The sequence below is a fragment of the Vigna unguiculata genome, chromosome 4, assembly GCF_037176805.1.
Source record: "Vigna unguiculata cultivar grain cowpea cultivar isolate G323 ecotype 2 chromosome 4, ASM3717680v1, whole genome shotgun sequence".
Taxonomy (NCBI): Eukaryota; Viridiplantae; Streptophyta; class Magnoliopsida; order Fabales; family Fabaceae; genus Vigna; species Vigna unguiculata.
Genome location: NC_140795.1, coordinates 9,280,127 through 9,299,949, shown reverse-complemented (window position 1 = coordinate 9,299,949; position 19,823 = coordinate 9,280,127). Strand labels below are relative to the sequence as shown.

Sequence of the window (19,823 nt, the reverse complement as noted above, 5' to 3'; positions counted from 1 at the left end):
GAGAATAGTTTTCAAGAACTCAAGAAAAGATTAACCATTTCATCTGTTTTAGCATTACCTGATCCTACTGGGCACTTTGTTATATTTTGTGATGCTTCCAAAATGGGATTAGGTTGTGTTCTTATGCAAGATAGAAAGGTAGTGGCATATAGTTCTAGGTACCAAGAACACATGAGAAAAATTACCCAACCCATGATCTAGAACTAGCTGCCATTGTTTTTGCACTTAAGATATGGAGACATTATGTTTATGGTGGTAAGTTCGAAGATTTTAGTGATCATAAGAGTCTCAAATACTTGTTTGACCAAAAGGAATTAAATATGAGACAATTCTAAAAGACTATGATTTTGAATTACATTACCATCCAGGAAAGGCAAATGTAGTGGCATATGCTTTAAGTAGAAAAATATTTACATGTCTCTTCACTAATGATTCATGAAATGAATCTGTTAGAAAAATTTAGAGACATGAACTTTTTGGTCACCCTAAGCCATGATAAAATGCAATTAAACTCCATTCAGATCACTAACAATTTACAAAAGCAAATCCATGAGACACAAGAAATTGATGAGTTCATTAATAAGAAAAAGAAATTGATAGGTCAAAGTGGTGGGGAGAATTTTGGCATAGATAAAATCGGAACTTTGAGATTTAAGGACAGGATGTGTGTACCCAATAATGAGGAAATTAAGGAAATGATTCTAGAAGAAGCACATAAAAGCAAATTAAGCACACACCCGAGCACAACAAAAATGTATCAAGATCTCAAGAAAATGTTTTGGTGGCCCAAAATGAAAAAGGAAGTGACACAATATGTAGCAAAATGTCTAGTTTGTCAAAAAGCTAAAATAGAACACCAAAAGCCAGCAGGAATGCTACAATCCTTAGATATACCTGAATGCAAATGGGATAGTATAGCAATGGATTTTGTAGTTGGCCTCCCACAAACCATTCAAAAATTTGATTCCATATGGGTTATCATGGATAGGTTAACAAAGTCTGCTCATTTCTTACCCATTAACATTAGGTATTCATTGGAAAAATTGACTGAATTGTACATAAAAGAAATTGTTAGGTTACATGGAGTTCCAATAAGTATTATATCTAATAGGGACCCTAGATTTACTTCAAAATTTTGGGGAAGTTTACATCAAGCCTTAGGTACCAAGCTTCACCTTAGCTCAACTTATCATCCCCAAACTGATGGACAGTCTGAAAGAACCATTCAATCTTTGGATGCTAAGAGCTTGTGTGTTAGAAAATTCTGATAATTGGGATCGATGTATGCCTTTGATTGAGTTCACCTATAACAATAGTTTCCATTCCAGCATAGGTATGGCACCCTATGAGGCATTATATGGAAGGAAATGTATAACACCTTTGTGTTGGTTTGAGACCGGTGAAAATTCAGTATTAGGTCCTGAAATGATTCAACATACAACCAAGAAAATCAAAATGATTAGGGAAATATTGAGAACAACTCAAAGTAGGCAAAAAAATTATGCTGACAAGAAAAGACGACCTCTTGAATTTCAAGAAGGTGATCATGTATTCTTGTAACTAACACCAACCACTAGAATTGGTAGAGTGATGAAATCAAAGAAACTCACTCCCCGGTTCATTGGTCCTTACCAGATTCTTAAAAAAATAGGTCCTGTTGCTTATCAAATTTGTTTACCTCCGTTCCTTTCCAACCTTCATAATGTTTTCCATTTGTCTCAATTAAGAAAAAATATTTTTGACCCAACTTATGTGATAAAACCTGATACAGTACAATTAAAGAATAACCTTACATTTGATGTAATGCTCGTACAGATTTTGGACAAGAAGGTCAAGGAACTGAGAGGCAAACAAATCCCTCTGGTAAAGGTCATGTGGAATGAAGCTAATGGGGATATTACATGGGAATTAGAAGAAAAAATAAAAGATATTTATCCTCAATTATTTTAGTAAAAAAAAATCGAAGGCGAAATTTCTGTATCTGGGGGAGAAAATGTAACATCTATAAATAAAATAAAATAAAATTTATACCACAATATTTTTTAGTATGATAACACCTAAAAGTTAATGATAGATTACTTTTCATATATTATAGTTATACTATTTATCTTTATTATTTCTAACATTACAAAATAAAATCCCAATAATCATATTATATACACTATTAAAAAATTATTATTATTATTTTGTGATCAAGTCAATATATTTTAAACAAACCATATTTAAGATCTTCATTGACAAAACATTTTATGCATAAAAAAAATGTGTTGATAGTACTTATAATATCTGCTAGCTGTAAATTTACAAAATAAATTGTACTGATAGGTTTAATAATAATCGATATATGAATTTATATGCAAAAGTTTGAATAAATGCAAAATGAATAAATGGAAAGCGGGTTACAATCAAATGCAAAATCTTGGAAAACAAAGTGACAGTGGATTGAATAACAAATGAATGTGGATTGAATAACAAATGAATGAGAACGTTATTATCATATATAATAAAAATTAAAAGAAAAGAATATATATATATATATATATATATATATATATATATATATATATATATAAATGGAAGTAATCAGAAGCATTTAATGTTAGCAGATTCGTCTTTATCTTTTATCCATTCACTGTGAAAAAAATCTAGGACTGAATGTTGAGAACTAATGGAATCAAAATAGTATAGGAACTAAGTTAATTAAGAATCAAACTAGAAGTAATGATTACCTAATAGAGTATAAATAGGGGTGGGGTAAGAGAAATAGAGAGCAAAAGAGAAGATGAAAAAAAAACAAAGAGAAGCTTTTGTGTGGATCCATTGAAAGAGAGAGAGGTTACAACAACGAAAAAAAATTTTTATCACCAGAGTCTCGAGACAACCTTGGTGTGTTTTCCATAGTAACTAAGGTAAGGGGAGGAGACATCTATCATTTTATGTTTTTATTTGTTCATAATTATTTTTTTATCTCTATAAGTGAGGTGCCCCTAACCTCATTCTAATTTATATTTAGTTCTCGTTCTTATTTATTTATTGATATTCATCCCTAGTTATGCACTGGTCCTATTTACTCAATTTATATTTACTTTCATTTACTTATTTATATTTATCTCCAGTTACATACTGGTCCTTTTTATTTATTTATATTTATTTTAATTATCCATTGATCCTATCTATTTATTTATTTATATAATTATATGGTTCAATATTGAAATAAAATTTATGATAAATAAAGATTTGATTATTGTAGTTGGAGGTATGACCTTGGGGATTTAAACGAGTTAGTATTACTCAAGATGAGATGTTCTTGAGTTACTTTGTTGGTCATGAGCTCATTTATTCTGACTAGTCACTACAAAATTAATCAATATCTTTATAAAAGTATAATAAAAATCTAGTTTTATGGATTTAGGAGAATTTTCATTTCATTTTATTTTAGTATGATATGCTGTATTTTTTTTATGTGATATTTGTCTCACTTCCCCATTTTACGATTGTGTGTGAAAAACAAAATTTTATAACATCATCATAGATGGCTGCTCCAAACATGCCTGGTCCCTTCTTTGCAGACATTGGGGTTGTTTTCCCAGGGAATGCATGACAAACCAATGCAGTAAATAATTCTGTAACATTTCAGGAAACGAGAAACTCTATTATTACTTTTCTCTCTGCTCCAAATGCGCCGATTGTCATCGAAGGACAAATCGGAGTGACCTTCTATTTACCCCCAACAGTCCAAGTGAATCCTATCCATAACCTTTTCCCTCCACCTGTTTAAAAACCAGTATATGAGGGGGAAACTGTAAATAAATAACAATTCTTCCTCTTCTAGTGTAGGAAATATAAGATGTACTAAATGGTGTAAATGTAAGATGCATACAGTATTGTAAATATACGCACGCACACACACACACACACACACACACATATATATATATATATGTGTGTGTGTGTGTGTGAATATTTTAAGTATATTTTTGCATTTAAATTTTATAAGTATATTGTAGGCAATATTAATAATAAATAAATAAATGGAAATTTTTTCGTCCCCACACCCGTACCCACCTCGTTAACATGCGGATATTAAAAATACACATACCCGTTACCCGTGAGTATCCATTTACAATATCCATTTCCTACCCGTTACGGGTTTTATCCGCGGATACCCGCTGGTACGAATCCTTTTGACATCCCTAAGTATGGTGTGTCCAATAAATAAGAAAGAGAAAATCATAATAAAAGAATAAAATATGGATATAATAAAATATGTTTATCATTTTTTTAAAATAAAGACAAGGAATAGAAATGTGAAAAGGTGGGGTGTGGGGTGCAACGAGGGGCTGCACTTCCCGCTGCACCTCCTTTGTACTTTTTCTTTCAAGCTATATTCTCACTCGAACCCTCGTTCCTCAATTTGGATAATTTATAATAGCAATACAAAAGGAGGTATTGTTTTGAGATTGAGTGAACTTTTTTTGGTTTGATGTGAAGTTTGAGTCCCAATGGCTATTTTCAAGGGAAAATACTATTGTTTAGTGTGTCAAGTGTATTAAATTATCCTGACTCAACTAGTGTTTAACTCACATAGAGTATGACATCTAGGTGGTGTAAGTTGAAGGAGGCTCCACATAGAGGATCATACTTAGGAACAGAGGCGGAACATAATGTTGACCCCAACGTTTTTTATTTATTTTCTATCTATTTTTAAAAAATATATTTATTTATATTAATTTAGTTTTAAAAAAAACCTTTTCTAAATTTAAAAATCATATTTTCCCTTTTTATTATAATTTCTTTTACTTCTTTATTTGGTTTTTCTTTTCTTTTTTGTATTTCCATCTCTTTCTCTTTTTTTATTTCCATCTCAATTCTCATCATCAATTGTTTATTATTTTCAAAATCAAATTGCACAAGGAAAAAATTAAGGAGTTAAGGAATATTTTGGATTGAATAATTTCTTCTTTTGAGTAAGTTCCTTTTTTACCCGTTTTTTTGAAGCAATATGTTTTCTTCTTGTATGTGACTTTTCTACGCTCTAGGAATATCTCTATCTGTTAGAGATCATAAAATCATGCTCTAATTGTTGATCAAACTCTTCTTTGTGTAGATAGAGCTATTTTAGGCTTTGAAGTTGTGTAAGGGAAGAACAAGATTAAGAATCTCCAAGTAAGGGAAGGTAAATCATCTAGAAGTTATTAGTTTTCTAAGAATATTGAGTCTTAGTTTTAAGATTTAATTTGGGATATTCATAATTTAATATTTTTCTAAATAGGGGAGAGATGACAAATTTATATTAGAAAAATTATGGTAAAGAGTAAAATAATTGATTCTTTTTTTCAAGTGGAAGGCTTGTGATGAAGATGAAAAAAGTGCATCTATGTCATATAAACTTGAGAAACTTTATGAAAATCCAAAAATTGAAGAAAATGAAAAACAACTCTCTAAGGTTCCTAAAGTTATATATAATGAATTTGAAAATGATTTAGAACGTAATGCCGGGAAGGTAACTTTTGCTTTCGTTTTTTAATATATTATTATTAATGATAAACTTTATGCTACTCTTTCATATATATTATTGTCATATTTTTTGGATAGATATTATTGTCATATATTATTGTTTTGAACATAGAAAATGATGTAAGGAAATTATTTTTTTTTAACTAGGAAAAATAATTTACATATAACAAATATAATTTGTCCCCCCTAAAATTTTTGTTCAAGTTCCGCCATTGCTTAGGAAGCTGGAGTTAACCCTGTCATGGCTTGGTTTGGGGATATTGGTCCTAAGTGGTGTAAGATTAATTAATTAAAGGATTTGGTAGCAAACATGACAGATGCAAAATTTCATGAGTCCATTCAACAAATTAGTCTTTCAGAAGCAAAGTCTAGAATTATTTTTTGTTGTTTGAGCATTGGACTAATAGTTGTTTGATCCATTGGGTTGAGTCATGTGGACTGGTACCTAGTATATGATTCGATGATTGTGAATTGTTTGGGACTAAGTTTTTTTAACTGAGATGTTTGGATAGAGTAGTGTGGTTTGACGTTGGATAGTCCATGTTGAATGATTGCGAATTTTGTGAGCTTTTATGTTGGACTGTAAAGAGAATGGTCATTGAATGAGTAATTCAGAAGTAGATAAATGGAGAAATGAGGAAGAATTATTGATTTCATGAATGCAGACTTATAAATTTTACATCCCTTCTTCATTTATAAATTATCTTTTCCTTATTTTTCTTTAAATCCATTAGCTTACCCTAGTATTTTTTGTTGGTGTGTTTTTTTTTCTTTTCCATGCGATAATCATATGATTATATGTGAGTAGTAGTAGGTGCAGACGGGACTAGTAACTCTGAATTTGAGACAAAACTTTGAAGACTAGATAATATTAGTTAAATAAGAAGCACCTTTAGTCCTTTTGTTAGAATTTAAACTGCTATTGTGTTATGTTTAGAGATGGCAAATAAACCCGTCCCTGTGGGTATTGCCCGAATCCGTCCCCGTTTTGACGGGAAATCCCCGCATTGACTGGGTATGGGTATGGGTATGGGTATGGGAAATCCCCGATTTTTTCAATTGGGTATGGGGATGGGGATGAGGATGAATATATCCCCGCCATAATACCCGTCCCCGCCATATTTCCATCATCGTTTAAATTATTAAAATATTCACAATTAATTAAGTAACCCTATATATTCTTTTTATTTTTTATTTCTTCTAAATATTTGGTTTGTCATGAAACTCATTCGCATATCCAATATATTTTTTATCTTATCATAATCTTTATGTAATTATGTTAAAATGATGTATGTCAATTAAAAAAAAATTATGTCTAACATTTGAATATTTCTATTATTTTTTAATATTTCTATTTATTGTATATTTTCCTTTCACATGAGAATGTTTAATACTCTTAATTTAAGTGTTTAATAGCATAAACATTTTATTTACTTGGTAATATAAAAAAAAATCTTTACTTATTATTATTAATTTTTATTTTATTTCAATAACTCTTTTATTTCGCTAAAACAATTTTTGTTATTTCTCAACCATTGAGTATATATGTTGATATTTGAAAAGTTTTCTTAGATCTCTAAGATATTTTTCGTCTTATCATACCCTTAATTATACATTTGTTTTTTCTTTGTGCAATTCTTTCCAATAGTCTCCAAATTGTTTATAAGACACATATTTGTTAATTTTTTAATATTTTTTTTTGTTTATTTTCATCATGTAGAATACTATTTCGATAATTTTTATCTAATTATTTTTTATTTTCTAACTCATTACAATCATACTTTAATTTTTTCACTATAATTGTATAAATAATTTTTATTTACTACAATATAAAAATTTAATGTAATTGTCATGAATATTTTTTTATCACCATCCAACATATATTGGAGTTTAAAAGATACAATATCTATGATAAAATTTTATTATGTTTATTATTTGTTCTTTGCGTCATTTCTTTATCAACCATTGAGTATATATGTTGATATGTGAAAAGTTTTCTTATATCTCTAAGATATTTTTCATCTTATCATACCCTTAATTATATATTTGTTTCTTTTTGTGTGATTCCTTCCAATAGTCTACAAATTGTTTATAAGACACACATTTGATAATTTCTTAATATTTTTATTTTTTGTTTATTTTCATCATGTAGAATACTATTTTGATAAATTTTATCTAATTATTTTTTATTTTTTAACTCATTACAATCATACTTTAATTTTTTCAATATAATTGTATAAATAATTTTTATTTACTATAATATAAAAATTTAATGTAATTCCCATGAATATTTTTTTACCACCATCCAACATATATTGTGGTTCAAAAGATACAAGATCTATGTTAAAATTTTATTATTATGTTTATTATTTGTTCTTTGCATCATTTTGATCAAGTGATGTATTATAACTTTTATTAGTGTATAAAATATAGATTCATTATAATTTAAAAAATTGAAGTAAACAAACATTTAAAATATATTTTAATTTAAATATTTTTTCCTTTTATATTTTTTTAAAAATATTTTTTCCTTTTATAGTTTTTTTAAAAAATATTTTTAAAGTTTATCAACTAGGTAATGTTTGCAAATTTAATAAATGTTTGTGTTCTCATTAAATTTTATTTGGTATTCTAATCTAAAATGTAAACAATTATAATTTATTTCAAAATATTTGATATCAAAGAAACAACCATACTCCTAATATTGAATATTTGATAATATTATGTTTCCATTACCGTAATTTTTATTATTTTATAAAAATTAGTTAAAATTAATATTAAAGTAGTAAGTAAACGAGTATGGGTATGAGTACGAGATTATACCGTTACCCGGTGGGGATGGGATGGGACAAAAGTTTGATACCCGTTGGGTTTGGATATGGGGATGGGGATGAATTTTTTTTACGGAGATGGGTATGGGATAGTAAAACTCGTTCTCGCTCCGCCCCGTTGCCATCCCTAATTATGATTGTATTCACCCTAATTAACATAGTTGGATTATATATATATATATATATATATATATATATATATATATATATATATATATATATATATATATATATATATAATTAGTTACAAAATTAAGTGTTAACAATCGTATTATTATTATGAAAATAAAATAATATAAATAGTTAAGTATTACAAATAAATATTTATTTATTATTATACTATATATATATATATTATAATTGTATAGATTTGTTTAAAAGGAAAATAAATTACTTATCTCTATGTATAGTTGTACATATAAACCTTATTTATGCTAAAAGATAAAAAACATATTTACATTAAATTAGGGATGATAAAATGGGTTGAATCGATTGGCCGCTCCATCAACCCGTCAAAATTAAAATAGGTCAGGTTGGAAATTTTCTTTGGTTAGTCTGGTCTGATATGTTCACTCATTTTTTTAAATTAAAAATTAAAATAAAATAATTTAAAAGATTAAATTTTCTATAATATATTTTTTAAAGATGTAAATATATAATAATATTATAATTTAAATCATTAACACTTACATTTAAAGTCCAATTATTAGTTATAATAGAATAATTTAACATGAAAATATAATAATTATTTTAATTTATCTCATTAAAAATATTAACAAATTAATTAAAAATTAAGAAAATATTTTATTTATTCTTTTAATGTAATTAAACAAATTTTAAAAATTAAAAATTAAAAACAAATTAAGAAAAAAAATGATGTACCAGCTCAATCCATTTTAGAGGGATTGATGAGGGATCAGGTCAAAGCGGATCAAACTAATCCATTTGACCACACCTATATTTAATGCTAAAATAGTAAAAAAGTAAGTAAAAAAATAAAATAAAATGAAACATGAATAAAGAATGAATGTTGATATAAACAGGGACAAATAAATGGAAAAAGAACATGAAAGAGAATTGAAAAGTTAAAGTTATTTCTCTATAGTTACTAAGGTAAGAAAAAGAGACTTAGATTTATTTATTTATCTATTAATATTTATTTTATTTTTATATTTACTAAGGTGTCCTCATTATTTTATTTATTTATTTATATTTGTATTTTGTTACGCAATGATATATTTATATTTATTTTTCTGTACGTAATTATTTTATTTATTTAATTTATATTTACTAATAATTATATATGAGTTTTATTTATTTAATTTATATTTATATTTAGTTACGTACTAATTTTGTTTATTTATTTTATATTTATCTGGAGTTATTTGTTATTGGAGGTATGACCATAGAGTTGTAAATGAGTGAGTTTTACTCAAAAAGAGATATTGTTGGGTTACTCTGTTGGTCATGATGAAACTCATTTTTAGGATTAGTCACTACAAAATTAATTCAAATATTTATAAAGTATGATAAAAAAAGGTTAAATTACTCTTTTGCTCTTTATATTTGTTAAGTAATGCCAAATTGGTCCTTCAATTTTTTGTTATCTCAATTTGGTCCTTATTTTTGTAAAAATGATTCAATTTGGTCTGTGCCGTTAATTTTGACCAAACGGTGTTAAAGTTCACATGTCAATCTCTGATTTTTTTTTGAATTTGTTTTGAATTTTTTGATTTTTTTTGAATATTTTTTTAATTTTTAAATTTTTTACACGCCTCACTTCACAATTGTGCCACATGTTACAATGATTCAATTTGGTTCATATATTTGTTTTTAGTTTCAATTTAGTCTCAATTTTTATAAAAATGAAGCAATATTGTCCCTATTAAATTGACATTCAATCTAGTTTTTGTATAAATTTTATGATGATATTCTTACTAAAATTGACATTTTTATTAAATATTTTTAAGCAAGTTTTGTTTTTAGTTTTATTATTAAACAAAGTTAAACCCTAAACTTAATTTCAACGATTAATAATTTTGTCATCATACATGAAGGTATCAAGTGTATCATATTATACAAACTTAGTGAAGATTAAAAATCAAATAACTTGTCACACATAATTTTAGGAATTAAATCTCAAGTTCAAAACAAAACCAAAGTTTAATGTTTTGTATAGAATTTAAAGTTAATTTAAAATATTTCTAGAAATATTTAATAAACACGTAAATTGAGTGTCAATTTAAGTCGGGACAATATTACTTCATTTTTGCAAAAAGTGGGACTAAATTGAAACTAAAACACAAATATAGGGATTAAATTGAATCATTTTGACATGTGACACAACTGTAAAGTGACACGTGTAAAAATTTAAAAATTCAAAACAATTCAAAAAATTCAAAAAAATCAGAAATTGGCACGTGACGTTGACGTTAATACCGTCTGATCAAACTATTGAATCATTTTTAAGAAACTGAGGACTAAATTTAAGAAAATGAGGACTAACATTACTTGACAAATAAAATAACCAAAAGAGTAATAAAGTATGTGGATTTAAAAGTGTTTTTTTTATCTTATTTTGATATGTTGTGATTTTACGTGATATTTATCTCACTTCCATGTTTTATTGTTGTAAAAACATAATTTCAAAATATCACTTTAATTAGACGAATATGTCGAACGTGCCAAACCTCTTTTTTTGTGGACATCATAAGCATTTTTTTTCAAGAGATGCATGATAAACAAACATGGTCAACAATTCGATAACTTTTTAGTTGTCACTTGTTTTTATGCAATGACCCATAATAGCCACTTATTTTTATGTCTCCAATGGTTCATGTCATCCCTCTCATGAACTTTTTCTTCTTATCGCTTGAAGATTAGTAATAAGTACATAGAAGAGAAGGAAGGAAAAATAAATAATTTTCCTTCTCTTCCTAATATTAGAAAAATATAGGATGTAAAATATATGATGTATTGCAAATTATTTGATGTAAAATTGTAACATACATGCATGTAATTATATTTTTAAGGCAAATTATTTGATGTAAAATAGTAACATACATACATATATGTAACATAAAGATTTAAGTACCATATAACAATTAATAATAATTAAATTAATTATGTTAGAAAAAATAAATGACGTTATATAAACAACATCAAATTGACACATTATAGAACATTTCTCTTCAAAAAAATGTTTAAAAAACTAGAAAAAAAAAGAAGAAGAAAGAAGACTTAAAAAAATTAAGAACTAAAAAAAAGGAAGACTTTTAAAAAAAAATGACATGAGCATATGACTCAATCAAACAAAGTTGAAGTAAACTAGAGGCAAATCATAATTAATAAACATTTTAAAGATTACACATGATTAGAGAAAACAACAACATTCATTAACGAGGAATTTACTAAGATTTTATGAACAAAATAAATTAGTTATGGAATACGAAAGTAAACAATAATTGGAACAAGATAAGTAATAAAAATTAGACTTTTTAAGTTTGATCGACTTTGTTGCTGTTACTTCTTAGTTTTTCAATATGTGTACGTCTAGCTTGTTGGACTTACTAGATATCTATTACAAAATTAATAACTTTTTTTTCAAATGAAAAATATTTTATTTTTAAATTTATAATAAAATAAAATCTGCTTACAAAACATTTATTTATTTCAAATATTTAATATTATTTCTATCAATGCTCTCATTAATTTAAATCTTGATAAAAAGTTATTTAAGTCTTTCCGCGCTAATAAAAAAAATTAAAAAATATCTTGTGTGTTTTATATTGCTCAAATATTCTCTTACGAGTTTTATCTAATATATTAAAAATAATATATTTTAAGAGTCTCTTTAATGATATCAAGATTGATGGGTATGTTAAACTATATTTTCATCATTGTATTTCTTTTCTTACTAATTTTTATGTTTTTCTTTTATGAATTTACATTATATATCCATTTCATATATATATATATATATATATATATATATATATATATATATATATATATATATATATATATATATATATATATATATATAAACTTTCCAGTAATAGTAGTATATGCAAAATGAGGTTATTTGATTTTAAGTACTTAATTAAGCCTTTTATAAGTTTTATAGCCACATTCATATACTCGTTTTTCGGTTGCAAATTTTTGGTAATTCCATTTACAACTTCTGATAACTCATTAAATAATCATATAACACGAGAGAAAGTTTAAGGATTTGTTTAAGTTAACAATAATACATAATTATAAAGTTGTATTGTATCCATAATTTGCTCTTAAACGGTTCTTACCTTTTCAGTTTTAAAATAATGAATTGAATAGGAGAGATATCACTTATCACTCATTAATATTTTATTAATTAATTATTGTCTTATTATAATTATTTTATTTTTCTAATGATACATATAATATTAATAATAATTACATAATTTTTAATTTAACATGTGTATATACAAGTTTTTTTTTTCTTAAAAAAGTTATAATATCAGAAAACAAAATATGAAAGAAAGTAGGTAATAAAGCTTTTTATTTATTATTGCATTAAGTGATATTATACTACAAATATGTTTTTTTCCTTATAAATCCAAATATATTTGTTAGTGAAAATAATTTTTATTTCCTTTATTTTATTATAAGAATTACCTTTCATCTATTTATATAATAAAGGTATAATTTCTTAATACATGTAGATTAGTATAAAACTAAGTTTTAAATATTATAAAAGTAGATTTGATTTATCTAAATATAGATTTTCTTGTTTATATGAGTTTTGGTTTGTTTCCTATGCTTGATTGTATTCTGTTTATATATTTATACTTAGGAAACATGATTACTGAGGAATGGATGTCAATTTAATTAAAATCTTAAGTAATTTTTTTTGATTAAAATGGTGTACAAGTTATATTAAAAAGAAGTTAAAAAATAATAGAAGAAAGTTTTCATAATTATAAAATTAATTAAGTTATAAACAAGTAAAAAATATGAAGTTTAATAATTTTTATTGCATGTGAAAGTCATATTTTTAATTCAGTTCAGTTAAATAAGTGAAATTAGAATCATCAATTTATTAATGAAGTACAAACTTTGAAGAACTTGATTAAACAAAATACACATTAGCAAAAGAAGAAAGGGAAAGTACTAGAGACAATGTAAGAAGAGCACCAAAAGAGTGGAAGAGAACTTTTATCTAAAAGAGAAGGAAATTTTGAAGAAAGTTAGAATCACACTTATAAGAGAGTTCAATTGGGTAATTTGTATTAATTTTATGTGAAAACTTTCATTTTTGCAATCATTTCATTTTATGAAGAGTTTGAATATTACGATTTATGTAAACTCATGTTATCAGCTGTATATTTGTTTATGTTCCATGAATTTCTTTTTATGTATTTGTTTTGATACGATTGTTGATATGTTTAAGTGTGGGTTACATGTGTTGTTTCTCTTTGTTTTATTTTTGCGTGCTACATGTTTGGCAAAATGCTTGAGCGACTTCATCTTTTTTGTTCTGGTATTTATCTGGAATTTCATGTCAGTTACCTCTCAATCTGCAAGTCAATATTAGATTTTAGGGGAATGCTTATAACATTCGTGTTGTAGATTTCATATAGACTAGAATCAGGATCAAATTATAAATTATAATAGATTGTTGGTTGCAAACCTAGAACATATAGAGTGCCTCTGAGTGAGATTTGTTGAGTCTATTATGGAGTCTCCCATTAGCCACAAATATTAAGATATCTGATTCCTGGTGTGAGAAGATATCATATCGATTAAATCTATGATTGAGTTATAATACATAATTGGACATAAAACTTATTTTACATATCAGTTTTATAAAGTTGAATTAAGTCTGAATCCATTCTTTCAAAGATCTCTGACGTATTATCTTCTATAATAGTGAATTTTAATCAATAGAAGATAGTATATTAAAAACACTGATAAAGTGTGTTGTCAGTACTGTTTTCAGTAATCGAAACCCGCTCTTCATTTCACTCAGTTACATTGAAGATAATCATTATCTACCCATAGAACTTGCACATCTACATGTTTTCTTTTGTTTTTCCATGCAAGCGGGTGTGAGAATTCTTTTCTCTGATTTGAACAGGCCCTATCTTTTATGTGAGTGACTTTGTAAACCAATACTAAATCCAATCAAAGTGTAGAATCAATAGGGAGAGGTGTTGACTGTAATGTGGATTTTGACAACTTTTTTCCCTTGATTTCATGATGCTTCCTTACTCTGTAGTGTGTCCTCCTGAATGAAGAAACTGAGTGCCTTAGCTTGTGCAAGTCGCGTCTCAGTGAAAGTTAGTGGACATAAAAGGCAACAGAGCTTGTGTTTTCTGTGGCCACCATAGTTTTTGGGATGTTATTGCTTTCCTTTTAGCATAGAGAATTTGGCTTAACACAGGGTTCCCTTGAGTAATACTATGATAACAACATATATAGTACAAATAAATTGGACATTGGTGCAGGCCTATAGACTCCTGAATTGATTTTCTATTAGAAAAAGTTGATGATAATTGTAAGACAAAAATTGCAAATGGTAATTTGCCAGAAAAACGAGACATGTGAAGAAAATTGGTAGATCTAACAATCAAATTTGTTTACAAATGAAGTCTCGTTTTACCTGAGAGATAACAACTTCCATTTTCAACATTTCTAGTAGAAAATCACTACTGAGTCTATAGAACCTGTGATTATACATTAAATTACAGAAAAAAATTAAATGGTAAATCTAATTAAGAATTTTGTCTTTAGATGAAGTCTTTTTTAGGAACAGATGAAAGACCTTCCCTTCTCAACGTTTCTAATAGAAAATCAGCCAAAGTGTCTATAGGTCCTGGCAAGCACCAATGCACACAATCATTAGTTAAGTTCTGGTGTGGCGAGTGGCCATAGTTATTGGGGTGACCATCTGGCCTCAGTAACATAGCCTGTGTGGTGTCAAGTAACATGAATTTCAAACCTCTCTTCACACCTTTTTTCTCAGCACGTTTGAACTCCTGCACCTGTATTGTGTGTAACTCAAGATTGTAACCCTCCAACCTTGTTTCACTACTCTTAAATGGCGTAGTTCTTATGCAATTCCCACCTTTATCCCACACCCCATTCTCAAAATGAGATGGTGCATACGTTCTAAGAATCGTTACAACCTTGGAGTTTCCTAAATTGATGATGGCTTTATATGCAGTCCTAAAAGCCTTCCTATACCCACTGTGCCATGTCAAATGAGTCACATTTTCCCTGGGACAATATTGACATCCAACAATTTTTTTCTTCTCATAGAACACTATTGGCCTCAAGAACCACTGTCCTCCATTGATAATCACGTAGTCAAACTCTTTAATCTCTGCCGTCCATTTCTCATCAAACTCGTCCAGATAAATGTTGATGAGATCACCCTTTGAATCAACATTTTCAGCCCTAACTAGATAGGGTGACCAGAATGTAGCCATTGTGAAGTTGTAGTTTGAGTACTGCCATCTTTTGAAGGAAAAGTCATCTGTGTATGATACATCTATGGGCCACTCTGCCTGAAAAGTGCACAAGATTAAGATTAACCTAATTCTTTTTTTTTTTTTTTTATTTCTGTATATCTTAATGTTATGCAGACATAGAAGTTTATTTTATGAATCCTGATGAGAAAAACTAGAAAAAAGAGTAAAGTAAGACTTAAAAAAATTAGTTGTACAGAAATAAATCACATACAAAAATAGAGTTTCACATTTAAGTTAAACTAAAAGCTTATTATATTTATGTAAGAAGGGGAAATGTTATAGAAAATAAAGAATCGAGAGTATGCTTGATTCAAATATATATATATATATATATATATATATATATATATATATATATATATATATATATATATATATATATGCATGGATGATTCTTTTGATAGATGTTTTTGGGATTTTTATAAAAAACGAATTATAATGGAAGATTCTTTTAATAGATGTTTTTGGGATTGTTATAAAAAATAAATTACAATGTAAAGCTAAGTCTTCAATGGAATTATTATTATCATAATGTTTTTTTCGGCATCATTTAACGAGAGATATATTGCTATCATTTTATATATATATATATATATATATATATATATATATATTATTTTAATTATGTATGGGTAGGATAATTCAGTTGTCCTTATTCAATATATTTGCTTTTTTACTGATTAAAAAAATGTAAGGAGAAATAAATTTCAGTTCTTTTCGCAGTAGCTCTAATTTCCAAATTTCAAACTATCTAAGTATTGAAAGCTAAAAAAGTTAAATTATATATATATATATATATATATATATATATATATATATATATATATATAATATTTGAATGTAATTGTTTGTATATATTTTTTAATACAATACAATGTTGCCATAATTGCAATTTTGGTTTTCTAAATATCCCAACACTGAACTGTTTCAATTATGATATACAAATGACTTTAGGTTTTTAAGGTTATAAGGGTGCCGATTAGATGTTCACATACTCATGAGGTTTTGGTTCTCCACATTACATAATCAATGTATTATAATGGAATATTACTAAAATGACACTCAGATCCAATTAAGATATAATTGGAATATAAAGAATTAACATCATACATCGGCTTATTCATAGAACCAAATTGATAAAATTGGACTAAGTAACTAAATTGTATAATTACTACATGTTAGAGGAAAAAAAAAAACATGCCGCTAAGCCTAAATGCATATTGTTAACATATTTATTAACTGGTTGCTAAAACTAATCCTTTAACCAGAAAACAGAACGGTTCTAAACTTACATTTGATTGGATTTTAACTTTATTATAAATATTTTAAAAATAAATGAAATATAATGTGTAGCCATTAATAATAAAACTTCCTTTTGCGGCAGTTTTTTTATTCACATTATTTTAATATGATATATGTGTATCAACATTTTTATTGCCTCAAAATAACAGTTTTAAAAATATACGCTTTTGTATAAAGATATTAGAAATTATTAAAATAATAGTTTTTAATTGGAAAAGTTATGTAATTCTTTTTAATAAAGAAAATCTTTAATTATTTACTTTATTAAATAAACAATGTTTTTTATTTATTAAAGGTAAAATTGTGTAATTAAAAAATGATATAAAAAGCAATCACAAAAAGTATAGCATCTTTTTATAATGGTATAAACTGCTTATTTTAGTAAATAAAAAACTATTTGCATTTACTAGAAGATAAAATCATCTAATTAAACACCAAAAATAGTTACCAAAAGTACATAATATTGATAAACACAACCAACTTTATTGATTTTAGAACACTACTAACAACAAAGTAGTTGTCTTAAAAGATTCAAAATACTCTTATTATATAATTATAACATAATAAACATTAATAAGAAAAAGTTAATTTTATGACTGTATGCATTTTTTTCCATAGCTTTAATAAAAAAATTTAATAATGTTTCTAGTCACTTTTGTTTCTATTATATTTAACTAGTTGAAATACAAGGTATACATGGTAATAGTTTTAATGTTTTGAAATTATGATACTATATTTATTTAATATTATTTTTAAATTATATAATTATTATTGTTATTTTATTAATACCTGTTACATATTCAACCATTATATATCTTAAATAGTTCAATAGTTGTAATTTACAAATAATACCTTTTAAAATTTAATTTAAGAATGATAACTTTTATTAGAATTCAATTTTAAAAAAAAATATTTCTAATAATGTTACATGTGTCTATTTTTAAATATATAAATATTATATTAGTTGTATATATTAATTATTCATATCTATAGATTTGTTTTAAGCTAAAAATATAACATGTTGATAACTATACGACTAATCATCTAACTAAATTTAGTGACCACACAAAAATGTATGATTTAATAACAAGTAACAACGAAGCAGATAAAAACAAATTTCATACATGCAACACTATTTTCTATATTTTTAGATAATATTATATTAACAAGTTGAAGTTCAAATTTATTAAAATACTATAAAAAAAATATAGACACTTCTCACTTTCTTTGCCCCCTAGTCAAATATTCAACAACCATTGAACTCATTGGTTGTCATGCACCTTTCCTTAATAATTAAATTAATGCCATTAAAAAAATTTAACTAGTATCAACTATTTTTTTTTAATTTTTCACTTGCCGGCTAAAGCCTGTGCGTAAACCATTAACTAAAATAAAAAAAAAAGTATAAAAGTTAATTATATATGAAAATTCTTCATTAGGTTATATGCAAGTATTTATATTATGAGTGAAGAAAAACATAAGTTGACATGTTCAGATGCATTACTATATATAAACATAAACAAAAGAGAAAGAAAAAAAGACAAGTAGAATTGACATCGAAAATGAAGGAGCAAAATTAAGATAAGATAATTATGGTAATAATAACTGAGGAACCATGATTTTAGAAGCTGAAGATTGAGAAAAGATAGAAGAAAAAGAAGAAGAAGAAGAAGAGAGAGACTAACCCTAGATAGAAGACAAATCATGGACTGCATGTGATTTCTGCCAATGGAGTCTCCAACAAAAGCCATTGATTTTCCTCTCATAATTTCAAGAAACTGAAAAGGGTTGAAAATGGGAAGTTCACACTCATTTGGCTTCCATCTCCACTTCATGAACTCAGAATCTGGTCTTCCATACTTCATGCAATTCTGGTGTTCATGAATTTCCCAACATGTTGTGTTTGTGTAGTATGGTGCTTCAGGATTTGGCACCCATTCCCCACTGAAAATCTCACACTTCTCCAAAGCTTTTGATGCCCTTTTTTCTGCCTCATCCCTCAACCTATCTCTCAAATTCTTCAAACTTTCTGTCTCATTCCTAAAACATGTCTGGTTTTTCAAACTTTCTGTCTCATTCTGCAGACTCTGTGTCTCATTATTCTTCAAACCATAATCATTAGATAGCCCCGTGAATTCGTTGATCTTCCATAATGAATCGTAACTAAGCAAAGAATAAGAGATTGTGGTGAGAAGGAATACGAACAAGGATGAGAATACTAGTATTGTGACTTTTTGTGACATTGTTTGTTTTTGTTTTGATCCAATGTTCCCTTTGAGAAGAGGAAAATGGAGAAGAAACTTCATTTTGAAAGAGAGAGAGAGAAGGGATTGAGGAGATGAACCAAAAATTGAGGTTTTCTCAATCCAAAAGAAGATCACACTAAATTTATCGTTTTTGTTGATTGACACTCTTTGATTTTAAAACCTACATTAAATTTAAATATTGTGTCTTAATATTTTATCTCTCGTAATTAACTTTTGCTCATGTTCATGAAATTATTTTTATCACCATACACAATTAATTATTTTTTGTATTGCGTGTACAACATAAACAGCAGAGTCGTCAAATAATATTAATTTCAAAATGGTTTACAAATGGAATTAATTCTTTCAAATGTTTAGTTAGCCCATTGGTTTTGTAGAGTTGGGTAATACCA

At 26.6% G+C, this 19,823-nt stretch overlaps 1 protein-coding gene across 1 annotated transcript; it reads right to left on the bottom strand.

Moving 5' to 3' along the window:
- Positions 1-14,933: 14,933 nt before the first annotated feature.
- Positions 14,934-19,575, bottom strand: LOC114181629 (protein trichome birefringence-like 19). The gene is made up of 2 exons (XM_028068134.2): positions 18,850-19,575; positions 14,934-15,898 (listed from the first exon to the last, which is right to left on the bottom strand). Exons 1-2 carry the CDS (start codon positions 19,468-19,470, stop codon positions 15,119-15,121), a joined length of 1,401 nt encoding a protein of 466 aa, XP_027923935.1. The 5' UTR covers positions 19,471-19,575; the 3' UTR covers positions 14,934-15,118.
- Positions 19,576-19,823: the final 248 nt, after the last annotated feature.